General features: G+C 41.4%; 1 protein-coding gene across 7 annotated transcripts in view; it reads right to left on the bottom strand.

The window, feature by feature from the left end:
* GIGYF2 (GRB10 interacting GYF protein 2) overlaps positions 1-13540 on the bottom strand; it is a 133081-nt gene that overhangs the window by 10922 nt on the left and 108619 nt on the right. For all 7 annotated transcript variants that reach the window (XM_015561877.1, XM_015561876.1, XM_006760435.2 and 4 more), the window contains 7 exons: positions 12756-12914; positions 11663-11875; positions 6928-7050; positions 4398-4616; positions 4062-4267; positions 2824-2978; positions 1181-1353 (listed from right to left, as the gene is read on the bottom strand). In XM_015561877.1, the coding sequence (XP_015417363.1) occupies positions 1181-1353; positions 2824-2978; positions 4062-4267; positions 4398-4616; positions 6928-7050; positions 11663-11875; positions 12756-12914 (1248 nt within the window). The remainder of the gene's footprint in view (positions 1-1180; positions 1354-2823; positions 2979-4061; positions 4268-4397; positions 4617-6927; positions 7051-11662; positions 11876-12755; positions 12915-13540) is intronic.

Raw genomic sequence — 13540 nt, 5'->3', positions numbered from 1 at the left:
CACAACCCCCACACCTCCCACGAGCCCTGCTCTGTGTGTGATGGGGTAGAGCCATAACCTCCCCATCGGCCCTGCCCTGAGTGTGAGAGTGGTGGCGTCCCAACCCCCTGATCGGTCCTAATCTGTGTGTGACAGGGGGCGGTGCCCCAACTCCCCTATTGGCACCTACTCTCTGAGTGACGGGGGAAGCTCCTCAATCCCCTGATGGGCCCTGCTCTGTGCGTGACAGGGGGTGGTGCCCCAACCTCCCCATCAACCCTGCCTTGAGTGTGACAGGGGGCGGTGCCCCAACCCCCCTAACGGCCCTACCCTGAGCGTGACTGGGGGTGGCATCGCAACCTCCCGATCCGCCCTGCTCTGTGCATGACAGGGGGCGGTGCTCCAACTCCCCAATCAGCCCTGCTCTGAGCCCGACCAGGGGCTGCACCTAGGGATTGGGTCTGCCCTCTGCCACCCGGGAGCAGGCCTAAGCCAGCAGGGCGTTCTCTCCCGAGGGGTCCCAGACTGCAAGAGGGCACAGGCCGTGCTGAGGGGACCCCCCTCCCCACCAAGTGCACAAATTTTTGTGCCCCGGGCCTCTAGTATTAAATAAAGCATCTTGAAACAGAAACTCACATAAAATAAGGTTACATACTGATCAGCTGACAAAAATGCTGTGACCACAGGTTCACAAAAAGCTAACCCTCTATTTCCCCTAGGAACAATAATTCAGTATTCACTAATTCAGTATTGGCAGCAACTTCACAGAACACACTACTATCAATAACAAGAACTGATTGTACCTTTAATATCCCCACCAAAAACATAGGAAATTGTCAGTACTGGGTTAAGTGGTTCCTGAGCACTGGAGATTTAACATTTGTAGATTTTAACTGTTCTAAACCAAATTTATGGGACTGTGACAAGTTGAAATTTGCAATTTGACTGAGGCATGTATATGAACCAATAATAATGGTGCTGGTAGTGTGCCTAACAGCGAATGAATGGTTATATTTGCTATCTGAGAAATTCATCAAGATCTCTGGATATGTAATTTAAAAATATCAAATCTACCACAGCTTTGATCATTTGACGTACAAAAATGGTATCCCTGTTTTACTTTTCATCTCTCTGGCTGCTCAGAATTTCAAGGTATGAATAAATGCTCAGGCACAGGGCTGCACTCCCTGCCATCTCCTACCTGCTGTGGCGGCTGCTGCTGCTGCTGTGGCTGCTGCTGCTGCTGCTGCTGCTGTTGCTCGAACTGCTTGGCAAACTCCTTGGCCTCAGAGGTGTCTCCTAAATAGGCCCTAATATAATCATGGACCTCATAAGGAGATTCTACTTCTTTCAGGAAAGAAACAAATGTGGGAACTGCAACATGAAAGGAGAAAAGATGTAAAAGAGTAATAATGAAATATCACATAACAACAAATCAGCTTCAGTTTTTAATATATTGTCAACTCAACCCAGACACTGATGACGGAAACTTAAAAGGTACATAGCTATTGTATTAAATAGTCCTTAATCTACTTTAGAAATTAAAAAACAACAACAATATCATTGCAGTACCTCAAATTATCTGAAATGGACTAGAGTCAAATAAAGACATATCACACATGCTTAGTTTTACTAAACGTTATGTCAATTGAAACAACTGCTTGCCTAAGACTGAAGTCATCTGGGTATTCATTTTTTAAAAATTCAAATAATACTTATTAAGTGCCATGATATGTACCAGACACCTCGACAGATACTAAAGACACAGCCATCCCCTCCTTTCACGTCACTGAGATGTCATATGTTTAGAGAGAAATCAAGCATTGTAGTGTAGGAGAAAAGCACAAGTGTCAGAGTTACACAGACATGGGTTTAAAACTTGCTGGCTGTGTGACCTTGATGAGCGTCTTAATCATTCTGAGCCTCTGTTTCCTAATTTATAAAATGTAGGTAACATCATCTACATTGTAAAGGGAGCTTATAAAATTGCTGCAAAAATTAAATAATTGAGATAACATACGTTAACCCCGAGAGAGTGCCTAGCACATCGTAGATGCTTAATGGATGGTAGCCATTACTATTATTTACTACTTCTTTTTTTCTGGCTCTTTTAGAACATTAGATATTTTTACAATGTTGCAAAGACCCATTCAGTCCCTTTAATGCTATGTTTTTAAAGATCCTTAGTTTTAGATAAGACACATCAGAGGTGGACTGGTTTAACGTGGTCTAGTAACTATGAGAATTCCCAACACCAAGCTGACCAGTCTCTGTTCAAACATTTTGGGTGAAGGAGAGACTCACTTCTACATAAGGCAGAAAATTCTCTTTGTGAACAGCTAACAATTAGCAAGTTTTTCTTCAAATTGTCCTGAAACCTTTTCACTTCCACATACTAGTCCTAGTTTTATGCTATACAAAATTAAGTCTGCTTACTCTGTCACACAATTCCCATCCCACCCCCAAGGCAGGAAGGGAAGAGCTCAATCATCACCTCAACCTCTTCTTGCCCAGGTTGACCTTTGTCCTCACCACAACAGTTACTTTCCTTCATACTTGCCCAGTTGGCACTGTCCTTCATAAAATGATCAGTAAGGAACTATGACCACTTCTGTCTTATACACCATAAGACAGCCAGAGATAGCATTTACTTTTTGGCAACCTCTGATAATCTATTTGAGCACAGTATTATAGGGCCTCTGTCACAAGTTATATACGATTAAAGAGCCACGTTTTTATGGCAGGTGCAGGACTTGACCTCCATTAGAACATTCCTGTTTGCCAACCTCTTTGTGGGTCCTGCTCTGCCATCCCACATGCTAGGTTTCCCTCCCCAATTCTTACCATCCAAGTTATTTGCCGTATTAAGGGCATGAAGCATCTGTTCACACCATTGGGTAAATCCATCTTGGGCTTTATTTACTCCCTGAAAGAGCTTCAGCAACTTTTCTTCTTCTTCTACTTTCTTATTCTGCCGGTTAGACACACCTACAGATTTACTAAAGCAAAACAATAGGGCAATATTATATTCCCAGAAACTGTTACTATATGATTATACTACAACACCATAAATAATGTTTTGGCAACACTGGATGGTTATCCAATAATCCAATGCTTGGCTCCAAAAATTCAAATATTTGGGTTTGGGGTAGGATAGGGTTTACTCAATACCCCTTTAAAATCTAGTCTCAGCAAATACATTCTAGTTTGTGAATACAGGGCTTCTTTTCAGAGAAATGATTCAATTCTTCCTATGTGTGCTATGTTAATTCTTTAAATTTTGCTAAGCCTCAGTTTCCTCATCTGTAAAATGATACTAATATTTCTTTGGGTTATCAAAGGGAATAAAGATATTGCACACAAAGGTCTAAAAGCACAGTCCTCTATGAGCTGGCAGATATTTAGCATCCTATTCATAATTTATTAGGCCCTCAATTGAGAAGAAACAATCTGACAACACTACCATTTATTAAGTAGCTGCTATGTGCCAGGCACCTTACTAACTACTTCACATGTATTCATTTAATCTTTACAACTATACCCATGAAGTTATTCTTATCTTCATTTTACAGATGAGGGAACTGAGGCTCAAGGTCACACAGCTAAGTGCTAGTGCTGGGATTTCAGTTCATGTTTCACTTAACACTAAAACCCATGCTCATTCAACAACACTGTATATTAAGGAAAGAAAGATGAAGGTGAGAGATAACATCATAAAAATAAACAGGTTTAAGGCCATTACAGAAGTGCTTATTATACTTATTTTAGTATAAGTAACTTAAAAATATATATTTAGAAAAAAACATTAAGATCTAGAGAATATCTTGGAAAAATGTTCAACAACAACAAAAATATAATATACCTAATATTTACTAAGTGGTTACCATGTGACAGGCAATGGACTAAGTGCCCAGCAGTAGGAGCCCCTAGGTCACCAAACTATAACCTCATGTGCTTAGACACAGATGAAAATAAGCAGAAACTAAATAACTACCTTTCTCTGCCCACCCAATATCCCAATTCCCAAGCGTCCCTTCCCCCAACCCATCAAGGAGTATAGGTTTGATCATTTTGAGCCCTACCTGAGACTGGCGTTATTTTTGTTTTTATTTGTTGAGTTCCTAGGTCCCACCTCTTTCACTGCATCATCCCAGAATCCCATGTTGGAGTTTTTAGTGTCAGCATTACTCCAGATACTACTAACTAGGTCAGATGACCACTGGTTGGAAGGACCGGTATTTATAGAGCCCCAAACAGAATTCCCAATGCTGGTGTGCAGGTTGGAATGCTGTTAAAGAAAAAGAGACAAATGATTACAGTTAACAATATGAAAAAAGATAAAAAGAGTACACAAAAGCCAGAAAAGAGAAACTCACAACACCCATCCTCAGAATGACAGCTCGGGAAAATGAACCCACCGTACTATTCCGGGCTCTGTTTGGTTGCTGGTGTTGCTGCTGCTGCTGCTGCTTCTGCATTTGCCTGGCTTCCTCCTGTTGTATCTCCAGGAGCGACTTGGTGGTGCCTGCGGGTTTGCTGACATTCCCCCAGCCTGAGAGTTTCTGCTGCTGCTGCTGTTGCTGCTGCTGCTGTTGCTGCAGAGCCTTCATCATCTCCCTCTGCTGGCGCCTCTGTTGCTGCACAGAAATGGAAGCCAGCTCAAGATTCCAGTTTCAAAAATAATTGTTACACATGCCCAGTATACTAACTGGAGTGCAAATATATAGTAGCCATACCAAATTAAACATCTGACTACTAAAGCTACTAAGAGGAAATAAGAAGATCAAATGCAGAATTACTTCTTAAAATTTAAGTAGGGCTTCTGGTTAAGCATAGAAATGAAACACATGCTTATTTCCTAAAGCCCTACCAAAATGACAGAAAAAAAAATTTAAAGTACAAACCTTAAGGACAAAGAAAACAGAATCAATTAAAAAGCTGGAAAGCAGATAAACAATGATAGCCAATGTAAAAGACCCAATAAGTTGAAAATTAAGTAAAGGAAGCTCAGAAATGAGTTAATTCATACAGAAAGCCTGGGATAGAGGCATGAATATCTCAAACAGAGGAAGACTGGCTGAAGGTCCATAAAAAGCAGTAATGAGACTCCAGACTACCTGCCCTACCCCACCCAATACAGCTGGGCAGCTCTCTCTCCTTCTCCCTTCTTCTCTAAAATCAATTTAAAAAAAGAAAGAAAGAAAAGAAAAACAGAATAGCTGCACATCAAGCCCTGAGCATCCAGATTTGAACAGACTGGAGGGTCCTGAAAAGGCTACCTCCCAGGAAAGAATAAAATAAAATTATCTTAGGCCTCCCTACATGAGAAATATCTATTGAGGAGCATTTCATACCTTTAAAAAAGTAAATGAAGATTTATGGTTCAAAGAAAATATAAATGAAGCAATGCCTAACTTGAAAAGATGACCAAGACCTGTGATTCTCTGATAACTACTATTATTTTTCACTCAGCAGAGACCAAAATTATGGAACAATTTCTAGCCTTAAAGGTTGATGATATACTCTGCTATGTATCCATTTGTTGATAAGCTTTCTAAAATTTTATTTAGTTTTTATTGATTTCAGGGAGGAAGGGAGAGGAAGAGATAGAAACACTGATAAGGGAGAATCATTGACTGGCTGCCTCCTGCACACCCCACACTAGGGATTGAGCCTGCAACCCAGGCATGTGCCCTTGGCCGGAATCGAACCTGGCACCCTTCAATCCACAGGCCGACACTCTCTCCACTGAGCCAAACCGGCTAGGGCTGTTGATAAGCTTTTTAAATAAAGAAATGATTTCAGGGTAAGTTCAGTCTTTCTCTATCTGAAGAGGGTGGGAAATAAGGTAATTTTAAAGATGAAATATTTTAACCCATTTGATGAGATCAAGCACACTACATGGTGAATATGTAGAGACAACACCCACTTCTCTTTGTGCACCCTCGGCCTTCAGTAAATGATACTACTCAGCTCTAAAATGACAGCGTGCATTGTAACAAACTGACTACTCTGCCTTCAATCATATCCACATACACACTTTTTTTAAGACTCTGTACTTTATGCTACCTTTTCAGAGGCCTTTCTTAGCTAGATTGCACTAGCTAAAATTAGACAACCAATCACTACCATTAACAACTTTTATTGTCATCTCCTCTCAATTAGAGGGTAAGCTTTATAAAAAGCGGAGAATTTTGGCCCTACCCAGTTTGGCTCAGTGGATAGAGCATCAGCTTCAATTCCAGTCAAGGGCACATGCCTGAGTTGTGGCTTGATCCCCAGTAGAGGGCATGTGGAGGCAGCCGATCAATGATTCTCTCTCATCATTGATGTTTCTCTCTCTCTCTCCCTCTCCCTACCTCTCTGAAATCAATAAAAATATATTTAAAATAAAATAAAAGCAGAGAATTTTGCCTGTTTTGGATTCAGCTATAATCTTAGACTCTAACTATAACTGAGTAGGTACTCAGCAAATATGGGAGGGATGGATGAATATATGGCATATTAAACCAAACCATTTTACTTACTCATTTTCTCATATAAAGAACTGTATCCCTCCCCTCCATTTCTTCTTTCATTCTTCTATATCCTTACTATGCTAAAGATATCAACTTACAACTACTACGGGATACAGACTTACAAACAGAGACTTAATTTCTCATCTTGGCATATTTTACGGTTTTCTAGGAAAGTCAAAAACCCAACACCCTACAGAAGAATGTATTCTGCATTCTAAAATTCAAATTTACAATTGGATATCTGCATAGAACTCACAATTCTGAAACATCATGAGTTATTCTCAAGAACTACATTAAAAAAATTAAGATAATCAACACGCAATTCAGACACACAGCAATCTGACAATAATAATTATCTTCACTAACCCAGAATCACACTAGCTAATCTGTAACACTGTTGGACTGGACCACATTTACTTTTGAAATTTACCTCTTCCCGAAGTTGCCGTTCTCGTTCCTCTTCCAGTTTTTGGATTTCAGCCAATGACAACGTTGCCTGGGACTGACATGCTGTTGTATTAGACTGCTGACCCCACGTTGAAGAAGAGGGAAGCTAACAGAAAAGGAAAGCAGAATAGTGCATGAGGAAATGTGGACAGGAAACAGGCACTAATGTATCGTGTACAAACAGAACATTCAGACTCCCCGTGCAATACTTTTACACACTATTCTCCAAGTTGGTTTCTTTTAAATTTTCTGTCACTACTCCAAACGTAAGGTTATTTCAAAACAACTTAAAATATATACAATACACTTTTATTTGCTCTACCATTTGGGGATTGCCAATTTGTTATGTCTAGCATTGACATATACAGCAATATACAGACATAAAGGGAAACAAATAAACAAAGGTAACACTAAATTTTTAATCCAAGGAGGCAATTAGAGCATGATGTGCGACTTTCCAGTGAAAGGGGTAAGGACAGATTTCTGCAGGGAGAGCTGAAGTGGACAGCTAATGGAAGACACCAGGCATAGTTTTCAGTCTTTTATGAAAGTCATTATTAACCAAACTGTAGCTTCTAGTCCTGAGCACCAAGCAGCTTTTAATCAATAACTCTATTTTCCTATCCCTTAAAATTATGGACTAAAATAGAGTGTAAATATATGGGTTCTAAATACCTTAGCATTCTCAAAAACATGATTATTGCCCAGCCAGAGTGGTTCAATTGGTTGAGTGTTGTTCCATGCACTGAAAGATTGCCAGTTTGATTCCCGTCAGGGCACATACCTGGGTAGCAGGTTTGATCCCCACTCAGGGAGTGTACAGAAGGCAACCGGTCAATGTTTCTCTCTCACATCAATGTCTGTCTCTGTCTCTCTGTCTCCCCCTTCCTCTCTCTAAGCATGTCCTCAAATGAAGATTAAAAAAGAAAAAAAGTCTGATTATTCTAAGAGAATCCCTTGGTCTCCTAGGCAATAAAATTATGCATTCAAATTGTGAGACATCTTATGGTTCTTAAAAATAAAATACAAACCAGACTTAAAACATTTAATAAAAATAATACGTGAATATGGATGAAAACAAACAAAATGTCCCAAAGCCACCGCCGCCGCCACCCCTCCCCACCCCCCACCCCAAAACAATGGCTTCTTAGCAGAAATCTCTACAATTGGAGCTTATGGGATAAGGGTATAAACAATTACAATTGCCATTGATATTACCTAACAGCTAGCCAAATGAATAGCCTTAAACACTACTGAACAGCATGAATCAATTCGTAACAATTTTTGGCCAATGTGATAGGTAGTAGGGGCATTTCTCTCAAAATGCGCCAGTCCTGAGGTGTGGGAGGAGTGCAGAGGGAAACTAAGAGAGAAAGATGGTGGATCAGGTAAGCAAAATTGAGCACAGACAAATGCTTTTTCTCCATAAGAAATGATCCACTTGGAAGGTGCTATCAAGATCAATAAGGCATTAGATCTCAAACCTGGTAGCATCACATGGGAGATCCTGTAAAAATGTAGATGCCCTGGCCCCACATTTGATGAACCAGAAGAGCCAAAGGTCAGGCCAGAGAATCTGCATACTTTTGCAATTAGATAATAGCCAGTAACCACTGATGTCTGAAATCCTACCCTGCACTGAAAGGTCACACATTAGATTCCTGATCAGGGCACATGCCTGGGCTGTGGGTTCAATCCCTGGCCGGGGTGCATATGGGAGACAACTGATTGATGTTTCTCTTTTTTTCCCTCTCCCTTCCTCTCTCCCTAAAATCAGTAACAACATATTTTTAAAAAAATAAAATCCCAGTGGATGTGTCACCCCATAGTACCCTGGAACCAGCCCCACACCCCCTTCCCTTCCTCTTACACAGAACCTAGGCCAGTGATGGTGAATCTATGACACGCGTGTCAGAAGTGACACACGAACTCATTTTTTTGGTTGATTTTTCTTTGTTAAATGGCATTTAAATATATAAAATAAATATCAAAAATATAAACCTTTGTTTTACTATGGTTGCAAATATCAAAAAATTTCTATATGTGACACGACACCAGAGTTAAGTTAGGGTTTTTCAAAATGCTGACACGCCAAGCTCAAAAGGTTCGCCATCACTGACCTAGGCCCACACCAGGAAGAGATACACAACCTCCTGAAATGACCTATTTCCCTTTTAGGCAGCTCTGAGATCCTTCCTACTGCTGTGCCAAAATATACTTCAGTGTACTTTTTGCTCGTGATTCACAGGTCTGCTCTCTGGAGTAAAGCAGAACAAATCTAAATTTTCACATGACAGACAAATGTCTGCAGATAACTATCATTTTCCTTAAATCTTATCTGTACATAGGAAATAATATCCCATCACTCCATCAACATTGCCTTAGGACATTTTCCAGTTCAACCAACATCCTGTACAGCCCACTCAGAATTGCATTTTACTAATCATGCTTTTCAGAGCAATTCTCTTCCAAATCAGCAGCAAATAGTAGGGAATTGGGCATACCCCTGAATGCCTACTATCCTTTGTCAATTTGTTTTATTTACTTTTTTCTGCCCTGACATTGCTATCTTATTTTTTATTTTAAAAAAGATTGTGTTCCACATCCAATATGATAGCACGAGGAGCTCTGTAGACCCAATTCTTTAGCAAAACCGGTGGAAAGTATTTTTTTCAAAATAACTTAAAGATTTTGGGAATGTTCCCAAGGGAATACAGCAAATGAAACATTTCAAGAAAAGCTGCTAAAACTTGGTTAAGAACAGTCTGTGGTACTTATACCAAAACCCCTCTCTCCCAACTCCCAGTTCCATCAGACAGAAACTCCACTCCAATGAGTGGAGCCAGGGACACAGCCTCCCTCTCCCCCTCAGCTGCCAGTCCATTGGCTGGCTTCCTGGAAAGCACATCGGCGTTTCTCATCCTAACTCCAGCTACCTGATGCAAAGGCGGTTATAGGCCAATACAGCTGAGAGGTGGGGGCTCCCTCCTCATGCTTATCCCTCCTCGTAAACTGAAAACTACTAAGACTACTAGGGTTCTGATTTCCACTGCCCTTACTGGAAAGGCCACCATGCCACCAGGAAAGGCAAGCTAAAAAGACCTAAAGCAGTGGTGTCACTCAGAGAAAAGCACCCCATTGTTCCCAGCCCCAGAGCTGTGACTCAGAGATTTTGCTTGGGAGTGAAGGTGGGAGGAACAGACTGGAATATGGAGAGCTCCAGGCCTCTTCCCAAAGGAACTGACTTCATTTGCAACAGCGTGGAGAATGAGGAGTTTGAGCCAGGAACACTTTCAAAAAAACAGTGAAGGACAAGGGAGAAAGGCAACTGGGAGGAAATGGGCAGATTTACTGGAGATAGAGGCTGACCTGTCTACCACTACTTGGTCTCAGAGAACCAATGAAAGAGTTGAAGGAAGTTATCCTGGGGTCAGAACTAACTTCAAATATTGACCTCAGGAAACAGCTCTTCAAAGAAGCCAGAATTTGATCGGATCAGTATGGATCAACAAGAAGCAACTTCTGCCCCAGGGCACTTTTGAGAACAATAGAGCAATCCAGCTGGCAACTAGTGGAGCTGAACAGCTGGATGTGGAAAAAGAAAATCAAAGAAAGGCCTGTTCAAATCAGTATTATCCCAGAGTGATTCTGGGCACACCCACGGCTGTGCCCCAGAAGAGCATCAGCAGAGGCTTCACACAATTGGGGAGAGTGGGACTTTACTAACTATTCTAGCCAGTCACAAAACAGTAATGCCTAAGGCCACTTGTCTCTCACCATACTGTATTCTAATTTCCTGTTTGTATTTACTGTAAGCCCCTTGAAGACAGGGGACATTGAGCCTTACTACTAACTACAGACTCCATGTGAAGTTGTGCAGACCCTGCCATAAATCTGCTTGCCCCCTCCCAATCACTCCAGCTTCATCAACAGTTCCACTGCTTTCCCAGTCACTGAAGCTTACTAACTAGCAGCCACCCCAGCTTTGTCCTTCAGACCTAGACAGTCACTAAGTCTTGCTGATTGCTATTAATACAAGTCTGTCCTGCCAGCCCTTTCTATTCATTCTCACTACCACCATCATATTCTCTTTACTGGTCTCTCAGTTTTCTCTTTCTACAACTTCAAATAATGCTTTGAATACTCATAAAATAACACTTTGTATACATAACTTCAAGTCAGCTGCCTTTCAAGCTCTGTATGACAGTTCCTATTTACACATCCAAATGTTTTTATCTTGAGGGGAGGTATCTTCTCTTATTCACCTTTACCTCAGCAGAACTTTACTGCTACAGTAGACACTCCAATGAGCTGCATTAAATTTATGAAACACATGCCCTGGCCAGGTGGCTCAGTTGATCGGAGGGAGCTTCGCCTGGAGCACCAAAAGGTGGCGGGTTCAATTCCCTGTCTGGGTATGTATTGGAGGCAACTGATTGATGTCTCTCTCCCCCTCTCTAAAATCAATTTTTAAAAATTAAAAAATTATGAACCAGAGATTTACTTCATTTTGCCTCTATCACTGCTAATGTCCTATCCTCTTTTATTTATTCTTCTCTTGTTTAAAGGCCTACACAAAGTACATGCATCATATTATGTTTTATTGATCAAAAAACCATTGCAGTAAATTTAACATTGAAGAAAGCACACTATTTCACTGCCAGCATCTACCTAAGATGTTAGCAAGTAACACCTCAGGACTGGTGCCCAGGCTTTACCTTCATCTGCGCCAGCTGCTGCTGCTGCTGCTGCTGCTGCAGCCTCCGCAGAGCCTCCTGCTGCTGCTGCCGCTGGCGCATCAACTCCTTGTGCCGCTTCTCTTCCTCCTCCTGCCGCAGTCTGGCTGCCTCCTCTTCCATTCGCAGCCGGTTCTCCTCTAATCGACGCTGGGCTTCTTCTTCTTCTCGGGCCCATTTTGCAGCCTCCTCTTCCTTCCCAGGAAAAAGAAAAGAAAATTTAATTGTGTGGTGTGGTTTTTTAAAATCTGAATCACTTCTGAAGTGACAGAGAAAGGCAGAAACTTTATTTATGATGATATAAGGTAGAGTTAAATACTCTTTTAAAATATATTTAAAGTAGCCACAAAGGCCTAGCATGCTTACAGGATACATTTTCATTGGCTTGCCAGTTCTACATAAAAGAAATGCCACTTTGAATATTTGTGATAAGTACTGATCTCTAAGTGATCACCGCCAGCTGCAGGGAAGTCTCCTGGAAACTGTTCCAACATTGAGGCGAACTGCTGCCAGGACCTTGCAGGGATGTTGATGACCAAGAAAGTCTCAGCCAGGGCTGGAACCAGAGCAACTTCACAAGAGCACTTCATTCAGTCCCTGGCTCTCACCCATTGTGGCCCACAGGTTCCTTGGAAGAACTCTCCTCAACCCACCCTCCACCCCTCTGGCTGCTGGTAATGGCAGAATAACATGGTTGGACTAGAATTAGATAGTGCTAATTGTTGCAGAATCTTGGGACTTTATTAAGCAGCACTGAATTGTACACTTTCAAAGAATGAATTGAGGCACACCCTCAGGCAAAAGTTGTCAACTTGCAGATCTCACTTTTGGTTTTTAAAGAGCATGTCTTTGGATTTCTTCACTGGTGGTCTATTTTTTTGTTTGTTTTGCTTCTCTAATATTTAGCTCAGCTTTTATAATTACATGTGGGACAGTTATTACAAAAATAGGAAGAGCCAGTTAGGTCTCTTTTGGCAATTTTCAGCAACCTGAAAAAGACAGGCTATCTGAACACTTTCTTCATCACTAATTCCCAGCTTCAAGTAGCAATGAGAAGAGTAAACCATCTGGTTACCTGCTTGCGTAACAATTCTTCCTGCTTCCGCCTTTCTTCCTCTTCTCTTCTCCTCTCCTCCAGCCTCCTAAGAGCTTCTTCCTGCTGCTGCCTTTCTTCTTCTTCTCGCTGTCGCCTTAATGCAATCTCTTGCTCCCTCTGGCGTCGCAGGGCCTCTTCCTATAGTAAAAAAAAGTGTGTGTGTGTGTGTGTGTGTGTGTGTGTGTGTGTGAGAGAGAGAGAGAGAGAGAGAGAGAGAGAGAGAGAGAGAAACTATGGATCTCAATTAATATATGACACATCATAATTTGAAAAGGAATAGGCTATGTGCCGCAAAGACTCTGTTAATAGCAAACATAAAAAGAACACAGAGTAGTCCAGGCATAGTGGCTCAGTGGTTGAATGCTGACCTATGGACCAGGAGGTCACAGTTCGATTACCAATCAGGGCACATATCTGGGGCATGCAGGAGGCAGCTAATCAATAATTCTCTGTCATCATTGATGTTTCTCTCTATCCCTCTCCCTTCCTCTCTGAAATAAAATATATATGTTTTTTAAAAGTATGCAGAGTAAACAGTATATATGTAAGTTCAGAAGAAGATACATTAAGAGTTAAAATAATTTGTGCCCTGACCTGGTAGTTCAGTTGATTGGAGCATTGTCCCATGCACCAAAAGCGTTGTTGGTTCAATTCCCAGTTAAAGGGGCATACCTAAGTTGCAGGTTCAATCCCCATTCGGGGTGCGTATGGGGAGGCAACTAATCATTGTTTCTCTCTTGTCTTCTCTTGTCCTCTTTTGTCTT

This window comes from Myotis davidii, unplaced genomic scaffold, assembly GCF_000327345.1.
Source record: "Myotis davidii unplaced genomic scaffold, ASM32734v1 scaffold370, whole genome shotgun sequence".
Classification (NCBI taxonomy): Eukaryota; Metazoa; Chordata; class Mammalia; order Chiroptera; family Vespertilionidae; genus Myotis; species Myotis davidii.
This window is presented reverse-complemented; position numbering and strand designations above follow the sequence as displayed.